This window comes from Sinohyriopsis cumingii, chromosome 10 (assembly GCF_028554795.1).
Source record: "Sinohyriopsis cumingii isolate HCF-2022 chromosome 10, ASM2855479v2, whole genome shotgun sequence".
Lineage (NCBI taxonomy): Eukaryota > Metazoa > Mollusca > Bivalvia > Unionida > Unionidae > Sinohyriopsis > Sinohyriopsis cumingii.
In genome coordinates, this window is record NC_142970.1 from 43,700,967 (window position 1) to 43,727,047 (window position 26,081).

At 34.0% G+C, this 26,081-nt stretch overlaps 1 protein-coding gene and 1 non-coding gene across 3 annotated transcripts in view; both read right to left on the reverse strand.

Moving 5' to 3' along the window:
- Positions 1-1,209: 1,209 nt before the first annotated feature.
- LOC149789947 (uncharacterized) overlaps positions 1,210-26,081 on the reverse strand; it is a 101,649-nt gene continuing 76,777 nt past the window's right edge. For both annotated transcript variants that reach the window (XM_089973382.1, XM_089973381.1), the window contains exons 7-8: positions 19,368-19,809; positions 1,210-4,417 (exon numbers count right to left, since the gene is read on the reverse strand). In XM_089973382.1, the coding sequence (XP_089829508.1) occupies positions 19,747-19,809 (63 nt within the window). In that variant the 3' untranslated portion in view covers positions 1,210-4,417; positions 19,368-19,746. The remainder of the gene's footprint in view (positions 4,418-19,367; positions 19,810-26,081) is intronic.
- Trnap-cgg (transfer RNA proline (anticodon CGG)) lies at positions 10,050-10,122 on the reverse strand. The gene has a single exon. It is a non-coding gene; the product is annotated as a tRNA-Pro (tRNA).

Here is a 26,081-nt window from a genome sequence, read left to right on the forward strand (position 1 = left end):
CCATTCAAATGACCTAGAACCTTACTTCAAATTAACACAAGTTGAACATTGTCCCCTGAGCCATTCAGCAACACCAACATTACGAGAGACAATTAAAATATACACAACTAAACTATGAAGTACATAAACCAATAGCACTAGCGTGATTTAGTACAAGTACCACCAGATACGTTACGTATACATACATGAAAAAAATCCTGGAGAAACATGAATAGTTTTATTTCAAGAATGACTAAATGGAACTGCATGATAATCAAGTGTATACATCAATCCATGAAAATAAAACAATTACATTAGATTATTAATAGCTAGGAGACTTTTCATCCTTTACTGTATTCAACATTTAGAAAACTACCAAACCGGCCAATTTCATGTCAAAATACGACTGTTACATAAACGGATTATGTCTGCACTTTAATAAAATATGGCAGCATGATATCAGTCTGACACACAAGGATACATTTCAATATGACTTTATAATAACAGGATTATTAAGATGACTGACCTATGGTAGTAACGTCCGATTGGCACCATATTCATTTAAGCCACAAGGAAATGTCAAATCAATCCCATTTTCAGTCAAGACCAGCTAGACATCATAACGTCATTTAGTGAAAACTCCATGATGATATAACCATTCAATCAGGAGAGAGCGGTGATGCAAGATACTCAAGATGGCTATACTAGTGGTCATATTAACAGCAGCCCGGTACCCCTTTCATTAGAATCAAGACACGATACAATATCTTTAATGAAAACTCCATTTGACACGACCATCCATGCAGGAGGAATAGTGATAACAATATGATGGACATATTGGATACAAGATAGACACCAGTTTCGTTCAGATCTCCATCGATGCATTACAAGGTCTTTTTGAGAAAGTAAATGCTACAGCAAATTGGGTTTAATATCAAAGCTTCAATTTTATCCGTTAGAAGAGTTATCTCCCTTGATTGCCTATCTTTCTAAATGTGCACCCTGCACCATAACTTGATTCAATACAATTATATTTGAATATATTATTATACACCGTTATTTGTTTGAGACCTTGACTGAGTTGGATTTCCTGGCTGTCACATCTTCATTTAGAAGAGTTACGGCCCCTGAATATCCATCAACTTCAAAGTTTGATTTCCAACACAAGTTCTATGGTATAAGGCCATATTAAATGTTTGGGGTTGGATTTATTTAAGACACAAAGAAAAATCATGGACACGGATTTATTTATGATGTATCTATACACACTGATTCATTTGAGTCTACTCTATTATAAAGCCTTGCATGTGCATTATACTCAATTCTGACTTCTTGATCACACTTTTGTTTAAGCAAATATGGACTACTGCTTGTGTACACATGCACTAAATACTGCACTGTCTGTTGCAGTGAATTCAAAATAAAATATTGAGAAGCATCTCCATGTTGCCCAGTTCATTACACACACTAGTTTGAACAAATAATAAACATGAATTATAATATTATGTTAACGTACATCAATGCTTTGATAGGTATGGAAATAGTTTGCCAAAAAGATCAAACTTAGAATCTTACTTCCTTGCAAAGTACTAGAACCTTACTTCATGCAAAGTACTAGAAACTTACCGCCATACAAACCTTACCGCCATATAATAGCTATAGCAACCTTACTTACAAAAGCTATAACTTTTATTCCATACAAATAACCTAGAACCTTACCTCTTTGCAAGGACCAATAACCTTACTTCGATACAAATGACCTAGAACTTTAGTTCCATATAAAGACTAGAACCTTATTTCCATAGAAATGACCTAGAACCTTACCTCGATGCAAGGACCTATAACCTTACTTCCATAGAAATGACATCGAACCTTACCTCGATGCAAGGACCTATATCCTTACTTCCATACAAATGACCTAGAACCTTACCTCGATGCAAGGACCTATAACCTTACTTCCATACAAATGACATAGAACCTTACCTGGATGCAAGGACCTATATCCTTACTGCCATACAAATGACTTCGAACCTTATTTCCATACAAAACCTATAACCTTACTTCCATACATATGACCTGGAATCTTATTTCCATACAAAACCTATAACCTTACCTCCATACAAAGGACCTAGAACCTTACTTCGATATTTACACAAGTTGAGCATTGCCCCCTGAGCCATTCAGCAACACCAACATTACCAGAGACAATTAAAATACACACAACTAAACTATGAAGTACATAAACCAATAGCACTAGCGTGATTTAGTACAAGTACCACCAGATACGTTACGTATACATACATGAAAAAAATCCTGGAGAAACATGAATAGTTTTATTTCAAGAATGACTAAATGGAACTGCATGATAATCAAGTGTATACATCAATCTATTTACAATAAAAACAATTACATGGGATTATTAATAGCCAGGACACTTTTCATCCTTTACTGTATTCAACATGTACAAATCTACCAAACCAGGCAATTTCATATCAAAATAAGACTGTTGAATAAACATACTATGTCTACACTTTAATAAAATATGACAGCATGATCCCAGTCTGACACACAAGTACATTTTTCAATATGACTTTATAATGACATAATTAATAGGATGGTTGCCCTATGATATCAACGTCCGATTGGCACCATATTCATTTAGGCCACAAGGAATGTCAAATCAATCCCATTCTCAGTCAAGACCAGCTAGAAACCATAACGTCATTTCGTGAAAACTTTATGATGACATGACAATCCAATCAGGAGAGAGCGGTGATGCAAGATATTCAAGATGGCTACACAAGTAATAATTCAAACAAAACATCTTTACTAGATTATTATTTTCGAATTAAATTAAATACGAAACACAATAAAAGCAAGGCAAATAAACATTATTGCTGAAAATGCAAAATGCACATAACTGTTTTCACACAAGTTGAAAATGTTATATTTACAATAAATCAGTCAATGAATAAGCATGTACTGTGTTATGTACACAAACTGATAAATCAATAGTTATCAACTTAAATTGTTCTCCAAATTTTTTTATCAAAACATCAGGATTTCTACTGCAGTTTACTAACTGGTCGTTGGTTTCGAAAGTCATACCCTAAGTTTTCATGCTCATGAGTCACTTGTTCTGCTGGCAGAAAACACACAATCTAAACCATTTCAATCAGTATCAACAAATAAACTTCAGGTTCAAACAGTAGTCAAAGAAATATACTGGTTTAACCTGAAGCAAAATATAAACTGTTCATGTTGTATGTCCCACACATTTCCTCCATAAGAGAGGTTCACATAGTCCAGGACTTTAATCACTTAGTCCAGGACTTTAATCACATAGTCCAGGACTTTAATCACACAGTCCAGGACTTTAACCAGTATCTCAAGTAAATTGGAATATGTCCTGAGTCAGGGTTTGGAGAGAGATCCTTGAACCAAAAATCTGTTTATTTTCTTGAGGTAGGAGTGAATAGAAATTGCTGATTCTTCTGTCTGAAGCTCACAGTCATTCCACAATATGTAGAACTGAATCCAAAATGGTGATGTTTACAAACAAGTGGAATGATTTCTGCATCATGCTACAGATCTGGTGTCTGTAACTGTATGTCACTGAATTTCCCTCAAATCTCAATACTTTTTGTCTGCAAATAGTTCTTTAAGACCATTTAAATCAGTAGAATCTTTTTGTCAAAGTTTTTATCTCGTATATATTGCTTTCATACACTGATACATTTTTTCCCATTATTTACCCTCACTCTCCTCAGCTGTTTTTTTTTTCTTCAACTCTAGAGCTTCTACCCTAGATTTCAAAGCCCGTATTTCACCTTCAGCAGTTTCTACTGATCCCTTAACTGTTTCTATTGTGCTAAACCAGGTCTTAAGGATATCAGGATAGGATCCGGTAGGGATTGCTGAAACTTGAATGTGCTGAATTTCCTATGATATCTCATTCTGAAAACTGGGGTCTCCACACTGCTGACTGAGGGTTGTCAATGTTAAGCTGATGCTATTCCAGCAGGTCTGATACTCCATGGCAGTCATCATGCATGATTTAGCATGTCCATACAAGTTGTTCCTGTCTTCTCGCAAACGCTTTATCATGTCCTTTTCATGCTGAGGAAGGAAAGATACAATATTGTTAAAGAGAGTGGAAAGAAGTGTGACATCATAGTCGTCTATGTTTGTATTGCCTCTATGTGGCGGGAACAGGATATCCGTCTGAGACTGGTGTAACACTTTTCGTTTAAGAAGACTGTTGATGGTACTCCTTTTGTTTTGGCAAGATACTGATCCAAAGTGAAGGTCGGAGTAACTGTGTGATGACTTAACAATTGTCTCAAAATCCTGGATCCAACATCAACCAACAGGTATGTCAGACACATGAATCTGTCTGTATCACCAGCTGGAGGAGGGGGCATGGGAACAGCAGAAGCTGAAAGATGACAATAGTTGTACAAGGACTTAGTACATACATACACAATGTAATGGCAAACAGAAATTCCTCAGGTTATGTAGAATACTATCAACAAACAAGAGAGGAGTTTTCTACTGAGTTTAGTATGATTATAATTAACAAAGTACAGCGGATTTCTACTGAATTTACTAAGATTATATTATTAAAGAATACTGGATTTTTACTGAATTTACTAAGATTATATGAATAAAGTATACTGGAGTTCTGCTGAATATTAACAAAGTATAATGGATTTCTGCTGAATATTAACAAAAGTATACTGGATTTCTGCTGAATTTACTAAGATTATATTATTTACACGAAATCACAGCACAGGAATTTCTATTGAAATTACACTATATTTTACTTGAAATCACAACACATGAATTTCTACTGAATTTATTAGCAATATATTCTATATGAAATCCCATCACATAATTTTATTGAATTTATTAACAATATATTGTACATGAAATCACAGCACATTAATTTCTATTGATTTTACCAACACTGCATATTACATGAAATCACAACACATGAATTTCTATTGAATTTCTTAACACTATATTTTACATGAAATCAAGACACATGGATTTCTATTGAATTTTACTAACAATATATTCTATATGAAATCATGATACATGAATTTCTACATAATTTACTTATAATGTTCTACATGAAGCCATGATACATGAATCTTTACTGAATGTTGCTAACACTGTTCTATTCAGGATGACAACATGCATGGATTGCATGATGCAGAAAATTTGATTTTCCTGTGGATTTAATATATTTATTTTCCTTTTCTAACCACATATCCACGATTATTATATTTTATATGAATATCAATAAATGCTAATTGCTTTCAGGTCTATTTTAATCATGTAATAAGGAATGTTAAAACAGCATCTTCATGGTGCAGTAATGCTTTGGCTGACACAAACTACTTTAAGAAATCATTGTATTGCAACTACTAGTTAATTAATCACATCTAGTATACAGTATGAGACTGGTTATTAGTTTAGTAAACACCCCCAGAATATAGTGTCTGACTGGTTGAACGTTAATTAATCTGCTCTTGTATGCAGTGTGTGTCTAGTATAAATCGCATCCAGTATCAAGTATGTGCTTGGATGTTAGCTTATTATTCACATCCTGTACAAAGTATGTAACTGGTTCTTAGGTTATTAATCACATCCAGTATAACGTACGTGATTGGTTCTTAGCTTATTAATCACATCCAGAATAAAGTATGTGATTGGTTCTTAGTTTATTAATCACATCCTTTATAAAGTATCTGATTGGTTATTAGTTTTTTAACCACATCCAGTACAAAGTATGTGATTAATAATTAGCTTATTAATCACATCTATTATACAACATGTTTAGAACCTAAACTTGGATAAATCAGCATAATCTTTCTAATTCAACACATCAAAACTGATTTTTTTCTCCTTATTTGAATGAAAAAAGAAAAGACAGAATAAAGCCAAGTATGCAGAAAATCACACAAGTATTGCTATATTCATATCTTTAAAAGCTTTTATAAAAAAATTATTTGACGTCAGATATATCCTTTTATTTGCTAAAGGTTCTAACAATATCAGGTAAAGATTTTAAAAAGATCTCATTTGAGAAGATGGTCAGTATCATGTTTATCCTTAAACATAAAACATGGTTCCCACACTTTCCTAAAGGTAAATTTCCAGGGATTTTCTAGAATGAAATTAATTTTTTCAAGGTTCACAGATGACCATTAATGAATGGAATTAAAGAACATTTTAGGTCATGAAACATGCATTTTATAAATCTAAAGATGGTTTTCTTTCAAGACTCTCCAAAACATCTAAGCCAGAAAGGATGATCAAGTACAAAACCACAAAATGTATCACACAAAACAAGTTTGATTAAATTCCTATAAATTGGCATGTAAAGTCATTTCAATGTACAACATAAAAATTCTAACTTTATTTTTCTGACCTGCATTATGTTGCTAAGTGGGCACAACATAACATAATGAACATAAACTAGTTTTGTTTCCTTTCAAACCGTCAATTATATAAAACAAATTCTCTCTCTCTCTCTCTCTCTCTCTCTCTCTCTTTATATATATATATATATATATATATATATATATATATATATATATATATATATATATATATATGCATCTTATAGAAAGTAAACATTTCCTATTACAGTATGATAAAAGAAAACAATTAACGCTGAGAGTTTAACAATGATTTTATCTGTGTCAATAAAATCCAAAAGCAAGATTTTTCAAACAACCTAATATCCTTAAGACAATCTAGTTAGAATCCATTATTTAAAAAGCATTTTTAAAAGTGCTATTCAAATTTTGACAAAAGACCTTCAAACAATGACTGAAAATTCTGTAAAATCATCTTGTCTTCTTGTAATTCGTTAAACCAGTTCCCAAACCTGTATAGATACAGGGGCTCAAATCGTTTTTTTAATATATAATACAAGGGAAGAAAATTTCTCATTTCAGCTCTGAGAGTCAACAATGTGGACTACAAATTTGGTTTAAAACGAATAGCAGTCCGTTTTCTAATCCGGGTTTCCTACGAATATTCCCATCCCATTTTTCATATTTGGACATTTAGGTTGGGGTGTTCGGTTGTTGTAATTGCATATCGAACATTTGGAATTTGCTGCCACAGTGCGGTAGCGACATATGGTAGTCACTTACCTGTGAGCCTATAAAATTTAAACTTATGTTATATCAACTTATACCTGCATGAAATCGATAGGAAAAGGATTTTTTTCTTCTCAGAAATGGCAAGTATTATAATCGTCTTTATTCTGCTGATAGACTAGACGAAACTACGGCATTGATGAAACCTGTCCCGGTACTCACCATTTGCATTACAAGTCACTTCACAAATCTCAAACGATGCCATCGGAAGTCCATTAGTCACGTGATATTAACAACAAACTCCATTTAAATGTTGTTGTAGAAAAATTCAGTTATATTAAATGAAAGTCAAATACTGTTTATAAAAACCAGTAATCTGGCCAGACTGATTTATCAAGCAGAGAGCACATGTCAACGTGGTAGTCACGTGATACAACAAAACTCCCGAAGTTGTTCTCGGAATATATAACTATGGAACATTTATGTTCTTTCGTTTTTGTATTTTTATTACAAACAGTACATGACTTTCATTTGATATTTTTTTATTTTTCATTTGTAAATGTGGTTGTTAGATTTGTGTGCTCATGCGACTAGCAATGCAAATCTCGAGTACCAGGTCACATTTCATCAACTCTTATTTTAATACTCACAATTTCTGAGAAAATAATTAATATTCATATCCATTTCATGCGTGTATCACTCGATCCAGCAATGTTTAACGTTTGCTAGGCCATCCGGTAAGCAGCTAAACTTTGTCACCAAAATGTTTGCCTCTTGTGAAAATAGACTGGTTTTCATAGCTTTCACGTAAGGAAAGATACAGATATCGAGCTGACTTTGAAAATAAAAGTCTAATCAATGAATCTAATCCACTGAGCATTTGGATTGACTCAGCCTATGTTTATTGCAAGCACCCAAATCATACATACTGCACCCTTCGAATATTCTGGTTAGAACTCGATAAATTTAACTCACGATCAGTTTAGTAACGACTCAGTTACTGATTGTTTCGTGCGTTAAGTGGTGGTGGAAAATTCCCGGGTTTTTCCTGACTTTCATCAATATTTGCGAAATTCCAGGACTTTTCACGGTTGGGAATTTCTTTTATCATTTCTCAAGACTTTTTCCCGATTTCCCGGTAGCGTGGGAACCCTGATAAAATTAATCTTTAAACACCATTGTTAGAATAGTTAGAATGGGGAAGCTACCACCATTAAAAATGTTTCATTGTCAAGATTTAAAAAAAAATCTTTGCCTTCAGTTGGTATCACATAACTAAACATAGTTAAATAGACTATATATTGGAAAGGGTGCTATATATATATATATATATATATATATATATATATATATATATATATATATATATATATATATATATATATATATATATATATATATATATATGCATGCATACCCCTAAACAAAAATGGCACAATGGGGATGATATTATATTGTTCGAAGAATTATCTCCATTCAGTATCATGAAACATATCTGATACATCAACATAATTGAAGGTTTATGTCCAGAAAGGATAAACTATTGGGCATGACCCAATGACAGCAAGTCAGATTGGGTCAATGCACGCGTTTTAAGAATTAATATAATAGGATGATTGTGCATCTAGCACAGACAGATGTATTATATTGTGGAAAGAGTAAGCTATACAACAGTGGCAGGTATCTTAATCTTATTACTCAGAGTTATATAGATTATTGTAGCAAAAAATCTGCCAGGGCTGAATTGTGTCAGAAAATACATACAAGCTGCAGTATACATTTACGTTGCTTGATGTTTAATAATGCTTGGTACATTTACCTTTCTACAATTACTTTCAAAATACAAATTAATAGTAGACTGACCAGCTTGCAATTCTTCTCCATTTAGCATGTATATTGGACTTGTATTTAACTAATTGTCAAATTCAAAATCACTCCACGGCATTTTCATTAACATTTTCACAGCTCCCATTATCACATTTACCTCAAACCTTTAAAATCATTGTCATCATCACCATCACTGGCCAGTATTTGCCAAACAAAATCATCATCTAAAGCTGACCCATGCTGTGAGTCAGTCATTTGGGGTTTTGTAGTTAGTCAGAAGTTTAAACATGCATTTGTAAAACTTCTCGATGAATGCAAGGCTAAACCTACAACAGAATGCTTGTTCCTGGTCCCAATTTGCCAAATAAATTTAGTTTAACAACCATTCATGACAAGCTTTAGCAACCAGATACGTCAATAGCTGCCTGCATAAAAAAAGACAGTACTACAAGATCCCTACCCATTGTGCCACTTATGTTGCAATTCGCATGTTACAGGCTAACAGTTAGCTAAAACTGTATGTTACGCCTAGTACAATGTATATAGGCATCGTTCAAGTTTCTGCAAGAGTAGTTGCACATCACTGCTCTACAAATGTGGAAATTTGTACCAATTGAGTGCGATTCAAACAATCCCACAGCCCGGCAAGATTTATGCAACATGGAAAGAATGCTGGCATCCATCTATGCTACTTTCACGTGCTGTGACTAAATTCCTTTACCCATAGCAATGAATGAATTATAAAATGTATAGAAAGTTAAAAGTTATTGGCAAGATATTTTTCCTTTTTCCCAACTAACCTTTGAAATCCAGTAATTGAAGACGACTAAGTAGAGGTAATGTGTGTGTGTGTGTGTGTGTGTGTGTGTGTGTGTGTGTGTGTGTGTGTGTGTATGTTTGTGTGTGATTATGATTTTTAACGTAGCTTTAACAATTTTTCGGTCACATCACTACGAGGTCTGCAGTGTGGCAATTTATAATGATGTCTAGCACTGGGGCATCAAGCCGCAAACATGTAGCATGATATCCCACCCTGTCACATTATCCTGATACCAGGCAGACAAGTCGTAACACAAACCTCTTAATGCTGAGAGCTGTAAGTACCATTTTTGTAAGTCTTTGGTATGATTCGGCTGGGGATCGAACCCACGACATCTCGCTTCCGAGGCGAACACCCTAACCACTAGGCCACCGGAGCGGTTAGTAGAGGTAATGGTCTTTTAAATGGTACTTATATTTAGTAAGGCCAAGCTGTATACTCTCTAACACCATACAAAAGAGAATTAACAATGATTTCAACAAGGTTTTCATGAAAAGGAAAACTAGTGACGAATACCTGTGAAAACAGTTTTCTTTAAAAACAAAACCCTTTGCAAGCTGCCAGACAGGAGAACCTTCTGTGACTATGACCATCTATTCAGAAATGGCAACAAAACAACTTTTATTTAGGACAAACTAAAAATCTTCTTTTCATGCAATGTTCATGTCATCAGAAGTAGTGATAAAAAGTTTTTTCAAGATTTGTCCCAATGCATTATCATTTAGATCCAAGTAGGCATAACACAAACTCTTTAAGTCAATACTTCTTGTTGGCAGGTCCATCCATTCGGGAAGAGTATTTATACAAAATATCTAAAAGATGGCTGCTGTAGTGGCCATATTTTTGATGTATGAGCAGCACTAATTTCATTTAAAACCTTCTAGACCTTACTAACTTACTCTTTTATATGTCAAAGATTTGATCTGTTTCTGGTGGGTCACAATCATAATTACTTCCAACAACAGATGTGATTGTCTCTGCTTATTTTGTTTTAGAAAACCTTGTTTTCATCGTATTGTTTATGATGTATTAGAAGCTACTGGTAATTCAACAGGTATATCAATTATATCTGAAAGAATTATTCTCACAATGCTTTTGTAAAAAATGTCTAGCACAAAGAATGTAATGAATTTATAATTCTTTAGAAATACAATATTACCAATCCTTTGCACATGTGAACGGTGACATCGCCAATGCTCCAAGTTCATCGAAAGATAAATTTATTTCAAGTAAGAAAATGAATGCCATTTTGTCCTTGTTATATTGCATTGCAAATCAGGGAATTACATATATTTTCAAGTCATTATCCCCCACTCCTAGAAAATGAAATGGCCTCCCCATATTATGGACTTGACATCAGTGGATATTCAGAAGAAATCAAAGCTGTAACCATTAGGGCTGTTCCAGTGAAACATATACACCCCGGGGGGGGGAGGCAATTTCAAATTCAACCAACCCACAACAGAAGCAATTTAAAAAAATTATGATCCACCGTCAGATGTGTTTTAATCGAGAAACACTGCCCCCTACAGAAGTACATTTTTTAACATAATTTCTGGCTATGGGTTAGTGGGCGGTAGAAGTGATTTTAATATTGGGTTGGGGACAGAAGTGATTTAAATGACAACTGGCTGGAGGTAATCTACTGAATTCATAGACATCATATAATCTACTGCATATTTTTATTTGTATTCATTCATTATAAGCTGTCATTTGTCCTTTTGTTTGTTTGTCTGTCAGCCAAGTATGTCTCTGATACTGTGAAATCACAGATTTTCATGGTGGCTTATTATTTGTAGATGTCATTGATCAGTCCCTTAATACCTACTAACTTAACATCCATTAATACAGATTTTGTAATAGATATTTCTATTCTAATAAAGAAATCATGAATTTGTATCCTTACTAAACTCTATGTTTCCTAAAGTGATCAATATGTCTTGCTATTTTTCTTTGTTCTCAGGCATGCTGCTTTTGATTAGAATAATAGTTAAATCTTGTATTGCTTTAAATGTGTGGTCAGATTCTATGATTCATTGTTATTATTTTTTCCAATAAATGTTTTGGTAAACTTATATGATTTGTCAGAAGAAAATAAACAATGTTGCCTGTGGAAGTGATGTTGCATCATTTGTCTACTTTTACACTATATCATTTCTTGTAAGAACGTCTTTTTCAGTTACCGATGTCTTATTTTTACGCCTTGTTGCAAGACTAATATAAAATTAAAAAAAATATAGCAAGTCAAACATTTTTATATCATAGATTTAAAAAAATGGATGAAAGTCAAGGAACCATTTTTCCCAGAGCACTCATAAAATCAATGTCATTGCAGTTAACTGTATTGTCAACAGCATCATCATCATCACTGATGGCCTAGCTGTAACATTCTGCACTTTCAATCCAATTGTCACAGGTTCTATCTCCCACTTCTAGTCTTTCATATGAGACATGGCAATGGCCTGATCGGCTTTCATGGCAGAGTGGTATAAGATGCTTGTCTTGTGATACAGAACTGAGGGGCTTCCATGGCAGTGGTACAAGATGCTTGCCATGTGATTACTTGCCTCCAGTGTGCTAATGAGAATTTTGTCAGTTACTTGTGGAAGGTCAGTGGTTCTACATAACTGGTGTTTGGTGTCTCAGAATGACTTGGATTTTCTTCAGCAGTAAAACTCACTGCCATATATATATATATTCTCTTCATCTGAAAATGGTGTAAAGGCCATAATGATCTACTGAAACCCCCGAGATATCATGTCTAAATGGCTTCAGCTGTTGGAGATAAACATCCTATCAACAGAGGCTCCATGTGCCCAATTGTACTAAGGTGCTTGCTTCTACGTCACTTGAACATCTTAAACATGAGTTTGTGTCACAGATCAACCAATTTAGGTTGGTGGTCTTTCGGGGTTATTCCTCCACCTAATATATTGTTAAAAAATCACCAAAAAACCCAAAATCAAACCACACTGAATCAACCAACTAATCAACTGTGGCAACAGCAGCAAAGGTACTAGTCAATCATTTTTGCCACAATTGTATGCGTTTATAACATTTGACTCAAGTATTTTTTTAAACCTTCGAATATCATCAATTATGCCTTTCTGACAGTTACCTAAAAGCCATCATCAATTGGTGCAAATGGATTTGTCATGGTAAGCATATTAGATGGAAAAGTCTTGAGCAATCCTGCATCACACACTGCCGAAAAGTTTACATTTTAGCTCACTTAAATTGTCTCTTAACAATGTTCATTGTTCCAACTAGAACTGTTATAACTTATTCAAGCTATATTCACCAATATCTGGAGATATGCATCGGTAATACATATTTGTAACAAAGTAGGAGAATGCATCAATGTTTTTCAATGATGTATTTGAAATGAGCAACAACCACAATCAACAAACCAAGAAATAAAATTATTCACATCCCCCAGGCAATAGGGTATAATCATAATCTGCCAAAAGATTTTTAAATTTGCCAAATATTTTTTCCAACCATACTGATTCAGTGGACATATCACCAGAATGGACAGAAACAGACCAAAAGGTTAAAATCGATTTGATACAGCTTTTAAGTAGCTAAATTCATATTGGATTAGTTAACTGTACACCCTTTATTGTCTTGCTTTTGATGAAATTTCTAACTGAAGCTAAGAAAATAATGTTGCACACACAAAAAAGAGACACACTTCTACTCATTATTGTTTTTATTATACTTCTCCATTCCAGCCTGTTCTTATGATCTTCTCCCCCCACATACTTTTTGTCTTGTTTATGATATGTATCCAAATTTCTCACTTACTTTTCCTACTACTATACAAATGTTCTGTGAATATCAGTGTGAAACACAATGGGGAGACTAAGTCCAAGATTGAAATCCTTTACATTTCTGGATGTATTCTGCTTGGATTCCATATTTCTGCACAAAACTCATGAGTTCAGAACTCTCTGTACTAATTCAGTTGCCACTGTAAATTTGTGCAAACACCACAATATTAAAATTCAGCAACTTAAAATTTTGAGTGCTCATGATCAAGTTTATATCAGTATAGACAGATCTATGACGACAGATTTTGTGAAAAGAAAACCATAACAGCCGCACCATTTTCTACATATATACAAATTTGAAATGTGTGCTTTCAATACTGCACCAAAGAGTCGGCTGCTGATTTCAGTAATGAGTCATCCGAACTCGGGTCTGTAAAGGGATGGAAATTATGTTAATGAAACAATGTCCCTCACTTTTTTCAGTTACAAGTAGGACAAGCTCTCAAAAGATTGTTTTTACTAAAATCTTACTTTCATTGTCAACCAATCAGGGACAGTCAGACCCATATATACTCTATTTTATCTTCACTGATTTATAGTATGGTTCTCGTTCTTTAGTAATCTGTAGTAATGTGAGTCCTTGAACAACTCTCAATGGTTGTATGCCTTTTTCGACCATGCTGAATGGACACACTGTAAGATAATGTTCAAGTAACAGAAATACCATGATATAATCAGAGACCAATAAAATCAAATAAAATAGTCAAGGTGTCTCCCCTGCAGGGATGCTGCCAGGATTTCAGGATTTACTCTAAGTTTCGTGTGTGTGTGATCTCCAATGAACATGTGGTGGCGGTGGGAATAGCCATTGTTATATTGGAGCTATGTTCCTCCATCACATTCAAGATTTGGATATACCAAGGGTTAAATTGGTACAGTTGCATCATAAACTACTATCATGGCTACTTCAAGTATTATTTAATGTGAGACTTTAATGCAAGAACTCGTAGCTTCAGTGACGTTTGGGTTAAAAAAGTAATTTCTTCTCAAACAACTCAATTTGGTACAGATTACATTGCTTTTTAATGATACAGTGAGAATTCTTGATGTGTAAAAATTGCACAATAAATGAATAACATCAGATAAGAAAATTACTACCACTGGGAAAATACTGATAGGAATATACAGAATTAATGACATAATTATTTAAGTAGAATATGTGGTGACAATTTGAGCGCTAGTTCTTCAACTTTGTGCAAAATACATCTTGTACAACTATTCTGTTATTTCTAACAGCACTGTAATATGGCAATAATTTCTGTCCACTTTTCACTTTAGTCCCTTGCTAATTAATAGTTTTAGATTTTACAACACTAAGCACAATTTACCTTTTGACAATAACACAAAATTACAAATATTTAGATTGCAAGAAAATAGAAGTTACAATTTTATTAAAAGCACTGGTACCAGTAAGACTAAAGGAGAAAAAAAGGACCAGGATGATTAGTAGTGTAGTAACGAATCCATATATCAGAATGACATCAAGTATTTTCATCATCAGTTAATGATACTGCTTAAAAATGTATTGTACTAGATAATATACATTTTAGTTATCCATTTTGCAATACAAGTACCAAACAATGGCTTGGAACTAAGTGCCAAAAGGTCTGCAGAAAATACCACCATGATCACAATATACATAGGAAGAACCGAGCACAAACAGGACAAATTTTTATCCATCTTGCTTTGAGTTTAGACAGATCAGTCTGTCTCTTATGTTTAATGTCATTTAATTTTTGCACATAGCATGTACATCATTTGGTCATACATCTGCATGATACAAAATTTTGTCTTTCTCTTCTTTTGTTGCTCAGTGGTTCTGCCAATTTGAGATCTACACACACTTAATTATGTTGTATGGGGATTCTCTGATGTTCCCTATGAGCATTAATTTCTTAATTGTTTCTGAATTTAATATGATCCTCCTCCTCGGTGTACAAATATTATTCTGTGCTGTGAAAGCCTTTCATTGCCTGTTGTCTGAAACGCATATGCATAACTAGCTTAAACAAGTTATTGTTCTTTATGGTTGTGCAATTTTCAACATCTCACATGTATGGCCCCATGGGTATTCTCTCTTAGATATCTCTGTCCCAAAAAGAAAAGTTTTGAACCAGAGGTCTCGTTAGGATTTTAAAACTAAGAGTCCATGGCTCCCATTTTGGTAAAAATATGAGTCCCATCAGGAAAAGTGCAGTCCCCTCTCAGAAAACTATGCCAATTATAAGAACTATTGGTTGCCATAGAGTTTAATTTCTACATTCTTTAAAATACTGACATAGCTCTTGCTTGTCCATCAGAGTGAGTCTGAAATTTTTCCATCCAAGGAAGGTCTTATTCAAAGCACTAAGCTAGGCATCACACACTTTCTTACATTTGGATAATGTCCCTTTCAGACTATCAGTTCTAGCAACTTTAGCCCTCTCCTGAATCTCACAATCTTTGTCAGTTTGCCGTTGAACCCCGAAATACTCATTCAAGTCTGTCTCAACATGTTATGATTCCGAGGTCACGTGCACTGCTTATTCCATTACACTCGGAAATGAACACAAGAATGAAAGCTAAAGTTCTTTATTCGATGTACTGTTATAAATGATCACATATACATCTCTGGCTATTTCTGCCTCTGAATTCAAGCACTGTAAATATCAGTAGATTTTCCCACCCAGCTGCCAGTCCAGGCCTTTGATCTCGCCGCTTGGCTATTGCAGCATGTTCTCTTGATGTACTCTTATAATGGTGACGACCGGGGGAAGGGGGGCTTTCAACCACTAAATTCAGTCATTGCAAATATCATCACAGCTAACTGATCAACACATTTTCCCACTATGCAGGTGACTGAAGCAGGACTGGCAAGTCTTTGAATTTTATCGCCCATCTAAATAACAAAATTGGCGTCCAAACACGCGTGATTATAAGCGTTTACGAGACTTCTGTCAGTTTTCACTAATATGAACCCTGCCAGAGATCCACTTCCTTGAATCAGTGTTTGGCTTCCTCTTATGCCAGATTGTTCTCTTCCATAATGCTGTATTACGGTTTTAAGTCCAAAATTCCCATAGTCTGCTTGTTTATACATGGGTATATTTAATAAATATAACCGGCATATTGCCCATCCAACACGTACATCGGACTCGCACTCAACATCAATTTTAGGCTGAAAATTACACACTGATATTTCCACTGACATTTTTTCCAATGTCCAACAGACCGATATACATGGAATTCATTGTCATCATGGCTATCACCAGCCAGTATTTCCCGACGAAAACATCGTCTGAAGACAAACCGTGTTGTGATTCAACCATTTTGGTTTCCTGTGTGGCCCTTATTGGAAACAGGCATTTGTAAAATTTCCACGATGAAAGTAAGGCTAAAACTCCATAAAATGCTTGTTCCAGGGCCAATGAACGAATCAAATTTAGTTTAACAGCCATTCATGTCGAACCGACGTATCCAGATATCTGGATGTCGCATCAAGTGCTGTGAGACAGCTGCGGCAGTGCGAATTACGTCGCGAAATGCACTTTTAAAGTTAAAGTTAAAAGTTTAATAAAAATTGCATACTGCGCAAAGGACATCTTTTTTATATCCGCGGCGTTGACGTAATTTGCCGAACGCATATCACTGCTTTAGAAGTACGCGAATTCATACAAATTTCGTGCATTAGACCGCTTGGGGGGGGGGGGGGTAGATGCGATTTTAAATATATAGTCGTGTTATTTTTCTTCTTCTTTCTGACAACCCTACCAGCGATTACACCTTTTGTTAGCACAACCCACAACAGAAGTGATTTTCCTAACCAACCTTCCACTGTCAGAATCAAAATAGTTCGAAACACAACCTCCTACAGAAGTTTTTTGAAGTGCCGTCCCCGGGGGGATATATGTTTTACTGGAACAGCCCTTATCAACTCTGTTATAAAATATTAGCATTAGAAGATCAGGACAATTTATGTTTGGGAAAGGTGCATTTCCATCACACAATGCTATCTGACTTGGTGTGTTGTACCTAACAGCTACAGTTATGGCCCTGTCATGAAAAACAGATGTTCGAGAATTGTTCATAATTAATCTAAACGTACTGTAGAAATGAGTAACAATATGAACAACTGTCAAATCTTAGATGTTATGAGAATTTAATTTCCAACAAATTTGGTCATTCTGTGTAGATGTCACCTCAGTATTTACCTGTTTTTGTTAGGGGAAAATATAAAAACAAAATTTGTATAATCATAGAATAAATTAACAAAAAATAAACAATCAGATTAAAAATGTGTCAATAATCAAATCGCAAAACAGGTCTATTATGTTGTTTTGAAACCATATATTAATGACAGCAATTTCCTGTCTGACGGTTCGAGCGTTTGGCTCCACTGAATAAACATTCATAATGGCTTCGCAATACTGATACTCATGTTCATTAACATCCATCATATTTTGACCCACTTGATCCTTGGCAGAGTTTAAATAACCATTTGTTATTTTATATGACACTCATTTGCAAAGTGTTTAAATTATTTTACCGTTGGTGTAGCTGGCTGTGAGGAGTTGCTGCACAACTGGCCATGGTTCATTTGTGAGTCCTAATAATATAAGTTTTGCTAGCTTTTCACATACTGCTTGGTATTTGTATTACATGTGCTTGCTTAAGTTGCCTTTACTAATTTACTATGGTATGCTGGTGTTTGATGGAAAAACCACAGCCAATATGTTTATTATGGCAATAATTTTTAACATAGTCTAACTTTAATAGGATCAGAAACTGCATCACATGAATCATGGCTATTAGTTCATTAACTTCTGTTTCCTTAACAAAGGTTTTCGGTTTTACCACAATATTTACTGGCTTGTTTACTTTGGCGAGTATTTGCCGGTACCCCCAATAATACTCGCCAATAGGATCACATGGTTAGCAAATCTGATTAAATGACTTTAATCCAATAGCACATTATACCCTTTATGTCATATTATGTTGTTGTGTGGGCTTTTGATATACATGTGCCCAAGCTATGCAGTACAGTGCGCTATAAATCTGACATCTATGACAGCTACATATAGGACTGTCTGTATAATGTATATCCATGTAGAATATGTTAATGATCAATGTCCATTTTAACCTTCAGTTACATGCAGACAGCTTTAAGAGCAAAATCTGATCTTTACAGTTGTAAGATGTTTTGCATAAAATAAATTGTATGATGAAAACCTCAGTGTTTGGCAAAAATCATTTTGATATATAGCTGCCATTATATGGTATGGGCTACAGATTCAAGTCTGAGAGCATTACAATTTTTGATCATTTTGATCACTGATTATATACTCGTGGAATGATAAAGACTGTCAATTTAATATCTGTTAAAATGCACAGACACCCACCATGATGACAATTAATATTTATGATAGCATATTTTCTTTATCTGTCCTCATTTTATGTGCTATCAAGTGACCTACTGGTTGCACCGTTAATTTTAAGAAAGGCATCAGCTGCAAAACAACATTCTCTTTATTCCTACCTTTGTATTTCATTTTAGAGTTTAATATTTGCCAACAGTTATGGTCTTTTGTAAAAAAATGTTAATTTATTCATATACTAAATTCAAATTTAAGCAATGCCTTTTGCAATTCTTTGCTTGCACACGTTTCAAGTTATGCATATGTTTGTTTTCGAAAAGTGTCTTTATTTATTATGTTGTATAACACTTGCAGATCGTGCGTTTTGTGATAACTCATTTATTTTATGTTACGAGGTTAAAAATCTCTAAAGTATTCCTTAAACTGTTTCACCTACCCACAGAATGGCCGCTACTATTATTCCTAGAGAACTAGATTCAGTCCACACTGGCTTCAAGACCTGTATCCCTTTGTTGACTTGCTGAAGCCTAGTGCTTGAGGAGAAAATGAACTTCACTTTCTTATTGTACTATACAGAATTTAATTCTCACAGTGGTCAAATGTTCCTGTAAACTAACCGTGGTCATTGTTCAGCAATTTCCTGCTGGTCAGGTTGATTCTTTCTCCGTGATTGCTTGGTAGATGCTGAAATAGGGTACTGGTAACTTAGCTGACATGAATCTCCATCCAAAATTCAATGCAAGTAGTTAAGAAGGATGGCTGATATCCTCCTGGGTAAAACTGAATTATCCGGACCTCCCTCTTCTTGCTCCTTTTCAGACCCAGGTTCCACTCTCTGTTGTTATATACAGTTGGTGTTGGAGAATGTCTTCTTTGATCTGTAGAACAGAGGTATACCAATATATACTGACAGTTAGGTGACAATTTCTAGTTTAGACATAAACAATGATGACCAAGAACCACATCTCAGAATAAACAATAATTACTATACTTATAATAATGTCATTATGATTAATACAAAAGTGCATACTGTATAAGGACATGCTGATCACGGTACATCCAATATAAAATAAAAAATGAAACTTTAGAATAAATTTGATTTTCAACTAGGATATGGGAGACACGAATGATATAGGTAAGTCATGTTTGGATTTTATGAGAGTATATTTGCATAGATAACTGAAGTTGTCTATAAGTTGTCTTTGCCTAATATAACGTCATTTTCATATTTTGTCAGGGCAGAACATATATTTGCATCTTAACCTGTTTATTTTGTACAGTTGTCCCCAATATAATCCCTTGTTTCTATGTCAACATGTACTTAGTGTTGTCTACTGACATAATACTGTGTGGAACTTTTTGCAATTTATTCATCTCCATCAGCACACACTACATTTGATTTAGATTAGATATACAATCATTACTTTAGCAATATCATATAAAGGACATTAGTTAAATCTGAAAAAAAACAACTTATATTTAGGTCATGCTCTAATGTAAAACTGAGCATAAAGTGCCCAAAATAATTATATGCCTCAGGTAAAACTGAGCACCGTGTCTGAAACACATGACTTTTGTAAAACTAAACACACAATATTTAATAAATGACTATTGAGAAATGGATCACACTATGTATGCAATACATGGCTACTGCAAATCCGAGCATACAGTGTCTGAAATGCATGTAAATGCCTACTGTAAAACTGAGCACACTATCTGAAACACACATATAATGCCAAGCTGAAGTGAAATACATGCATATTGTAATCCTGACCAGACATGTCTGAAATACATGCATATTGTAATCCTGGGCACACATTGTCTGAAATACATGTACATGCCGATTGTAAAACTCCTAAGCGTTGCTTTGCTTTCGTCAAGGTATAACTAGACGCATAGAACCACCTATTATTTCATCCAAGTGTAGCCTCTACAACAATCATTGACATTTGTTCTCCGACTGTCTGGAGATTTCCTAACTAATAGAAAACAGCATCACATCTAAACAAAATTACACTATTGATCTAGTTCAGTCTCTTAACTTTTGCATTGGGTGACAACAGAAAATATTTTGATTCAGCCGATTCTAGTTTTTGCATGAAAAAGGCGGGTAGTTTATTTTCTTTGTAGGATATGCATCATACTGTGAGTAGATTCAATTTGTAGATACTAAATTTCATAGATTTGGTTAACAAATACACATTTAAGGGCACTTAATTTCATGGATATGTAATTTAACAAGATTCGTATTAAGACACTGATGCCCGACTTGCCAGACAAAATCTTTTGAGGTATTCAAGGAAAGACAATTTTTGTCTTTTACAACCGCTGATGAGTTGACGCTATTTATGATATTCCTCAACAACAAGACTCTTTCACATTTGCTGCAGTGGTAGACGTACTGGATGTCAGGTTGGCAACATCTAATTCAGACCGAAGTAGGCGTCATTATAAGTCATTGGTGAAAACCATGCATCAATATACGACAACCCAGTCACACGAAATCATGATAGCAGGATGGCAGTTATAGTCTATGTATGATATGCACTTTTGTATCTAGGATCAATTAAATAGTTCAAGACTTCTATTAGCCAAAGCTTTGTGTTGATATGGTCATCCATTTGGAAGGAGTACACATAACAGTAACGTCAATATTGAATGTCAGTTTACATTATATGACTTAGGAACGACCCGAAACCGGTAAAAGTAGTAACAAAAAGTTTCCACCTTGCATTTCAGATCACCACCAGTGTCATTTGGAATGAACTATACCATATCAATCGTCTGCTGAAACACCTATGTTTACATGACTTCCATGCAGGAGAAGTAGCAATGTAGCAATAAGCTTTCATGATGGCTGGCCTGTTAACCATACTGGATGCCAGATCAGCACCATTTTCACTTATGACCATCTAGACATTATACAAAGTTGTTTAGTGAAAATCAACATAATTCTCCATTCAGAAGCAGTAGCAATGACAACGGTCATGATGGGAGCTGTGGCGGCCATATTCGACATAATATAAGTACCATTTTCATGTTGGATCAATTGAATGAGGAGTAATATTGAAAACTATTTCAAGAGGAGCAACCATTCTGCTGTCCGATTTGCATTTAGGAACAACTAGACCAAATGATGAACATGTGTAAAGGTTCCTGGTAACAAGCCAAGTAATTTAGAAGGTAGAGCGATAACAAACTTGTGCTCATGGATGGATGGACACAGAACATCAGATGGTGGATAATTGACATCGGACCATCAAGTGAATTCTTATAGAAGGTCATAGCATGACTGTTTGAGATATTTCAAAATTATATGATTTAAGTGTTCGAGAATATCTGTAGTAAATCAGATTTTGTTTGCTTTGGTGTCTATGTGGAGACCCAACAATGAGAATACACACACCACATATTATATTCATAAGTAAAATGCCAGTTGTGTAAGATTCTTTGAGAAGAAATGGTGATTTATTTAGAGTATTTATTTCTTGAATTTAGCAGAGTATAAAATGTTTAATTTAAACAGTCAGTACTTACCTGATACTGTGAATTTATTCAAGGACTTCAATATGTAAATAATTTTATCGGATTATTTGAAACTTTCAAGAACTTCTGTAATATTTTACATTACATTGAAGTAAAAATAATTTGGAGTTAGAACTTTGCCTTTTCAGTGATATCAGCACGGTAGCATATAAACACATTAGAACCTTCATTCAGAATAGTTCTGTCCAATTTAAGCATTGGTGTGAAATTGATAGTACAATTTTGGATTATATTCTAAGAATTCATACATTGTAAGTTATTGTTTTTAATTTTTTCATTGATTTGATTTTTTTACTTTAATTAAATACAGTTATAGTTCGGAGAGTAGAATGCTTGTTGGGTTACAGCAATGTGAGAAACACATGTTTGCCGGCATGTTGGTAGGGCTGTCTGTTCAGGAGGAGTGGTAAGAACAAAATTTTCAAGGCTTATGTTGCAGTGGGCATACATTACAAACACATTCAACATGCCATCTCACATGCTGTTCTGGTTAATTCTCATTTTAAAGAATAAAAAGGCAAATTAATATTAATGTATTCATGACTGATGAAACTTAAAGTATCTTGCATAGTTTAAGTATTGCTTTTTATCACTTTATCTTATATTATTATGTATATTAAATTTATATTGTGTGTTAGATGTTTGTCCGTGATTGAAGGTAGAGTTATATGAACCTGATTTTGGTCATGTTATATGTTTCAAAATGCAGTTTCACCTACCTGATTTTAGCCTTGTTTGTAAGGTATACAATAAGTCATTTACTGATATTTTAGTTCAAAGTTAGGCCTTGCTTACAAGAAGATTGGAGTTCATGATGGAATATTAAACACTGCATTGCTTCATAGGTCACGTAGGGATTTGTATATGAAGCATTCGGAAAACCAAATTAATGATTCCTGTTCTGTGATTAGTCTCTGGAATCATTTATAGTTGTGTTCATATAAAATTTTAGAGAAATTATTTATTTAAATTAATCATTGGAATTACCGAAGTTCTCATTGAGTGTCAGATTAATGTGCATTTATGTTTGTGAATCACTTCAAAGGCATTTTGGATTATATCATTGTTATATCAAGACATTTAAGACTACTTGTTTATCAGGACTTTCATGTGTGATGTATATCAGGACACTGAAGGCTATTGGTTCTTTCGGAACAGTTTGTAGTATTGGTCAATGTGATATGACATTTAGGATTATTTTGGGTTTCTTTCATAATCCTGTAAGTGTCTTCTGAATTTTCATTTTCACTTTGTATTTTAGGGAAATACATTGCTTGCTAAATTTTACTTCAAATATAGATTTTACTTCTTTCTTTTGCATCTTTGAAGATCTAGAGTTGTAACAATATGATCCTCATTCTCACAAAACTACAATTTCATTGATGCATCAATTAATCATTTCACACCTAAACGAGACAGAGGTTATATTTTTAAACAACATCTAATTGAAACTATACAAAGAGAAGACGTACTGGGTGAATATACTGACACCAACATGGAATGGCCTGCCTGTATTGATTATTTGTGCGAATTCATATCTGCCAAAATATCATAGCTAAAAGGCATACAAAATAGTCATGCCATGACATCAACATCCTCTATTTCAAACAGATATGGGTATCATAAGAAACAAAAAAACATTAGCAACAAGTTATTTCTGACTTACCGTGACATACATTAAACACCAGCCATTTAATGATCTGACATAAAGTGTGACATTTAATACAAATATTGTGTTCGAGAGTAGATGGACCAATTTATAGCATAAATAACATCATATTATTTTAATTATGGTATTTTGAAAAAGAAACTGAAGAAAAATATATAAGTTAAAAGTAAATTGCAGCCCCACCACCATAAAATGGTCTGTACCTTATACACTTAGACTATAAGCAGTGTATGATAATTGTCCATACATTGTACTTTTTAAACCTTATCTAAAGTAGGATGATTAAGAGTACACAATTGAAAAACAATGCGCTGACGTTAGAGAGCTGGGTTGATAGAAAACAGGAAGTGATAAAGTGATAATATTGGCATAATTGGCAAGGAAACTTAAAGTTGAATGCTAACATCGGGAAATATATTTATCAGAGAGGGCCAGTAAACGATAAATGCACTTAATAAACAAACGAGAACATGCTTAGCGGTCTTGATAAATTATGTAAAATTACAATATAAAACAACAGTTCTCCTGAAAATCTTAGTATGATTCGCAACATCAAAAAGTGATACATGTATGCAACACATTTCCAGACACTTGTATATTACTTAAAAATGACATTTTTCTTTGAACTTGAAAGTTTTCCCAACATCATTTATAATATCCCATTTGGCCACCTGTTTTGTATATATGTCAAACATGGGATTACAGGATCCTAACTATAATTATATATGTTATATACAAAATTAATTTGTGACAACTATACTGGTTTTGTACAGAGAATTTTGTGATTGTTTTTCCTGAAAAATAAAACACATTAATATAATTTACTTCATAAAAAATTACCTGTCAATGTCCGCACAGTCCTTACTGATGGAAACTACCAAAGTACTGATGCAGTTAAACAGTACTATGTCACGTACCACAGGAAGGATTTGACTATACATTGTTATAGGTATAAAAGCTCGCCTATCATTTCAATGTACATTCTTACATGCTATGGACTATGTATAACAATCTTAAGGAAGTGTTCTAAACATGCAAATTTTTTAAAGAACTTTTCTTTACCAATGTCTTAATCTGAATGATACCTAACCCCCACCCACTTTTGCTAAAGTCTGTACAATGCAGCTAATACCATTTATCATCTGAGACTGAAAATAGCATTCAAAATTCCAAAACCCTTGAACACAATAACTGAAAAAAGCTTTCGGTGCCATGTCATGGAACTCTTTGTCATTATCTCTAATGGATGAATAGAGAGAGTCGGTAAGAATTTAAATAAGGACAAATCCTAAATGGATACTTGTACATAGTGGTATTTCATAGTTTATCAGAGGACTACATGAGCTTTAACTAACTGTGTTACCATTTTTAAATGTAGAATTATTATTATTATTATTATTATTATTATTAAAACGTTTACAACATTTTGATGAATGGTCAGTTTTGGCAGAAAAAATATGTCTGATAGTACATCAAAAATCCATACTCAATCACTGGACATAATTCACTGCAATAGATAGATTAGATAAGATTAGATAGATAGATAGATAGATAGATAGATAGATAGATAGATAGATAGATAGATAGATAGATAGATAGATAAATAGATAGATAGATATATAGATAGATAGATAAATATATAGATAGATAGATGGATAGATACAACATAGAGATCGACATATAGGGAGATAGATATATAAGATAAAACTTGAATAGATGACGTTTATTTGGGTGTCCACAAGAACTGTATATTGGCACATACAACAATAATATATTACCAATACACATGCGCATGCCCATGGTTTATTTGAATTGTGAAGTCAGACATGAAAGTAAGAAGCTTCATGAAGTGAAAAGGTGTATTTGTCTATCCATGTGCGTGTCCACCCACATTCACCTCTTGTAGTTATCTATCATGACATCATTACTGATAAA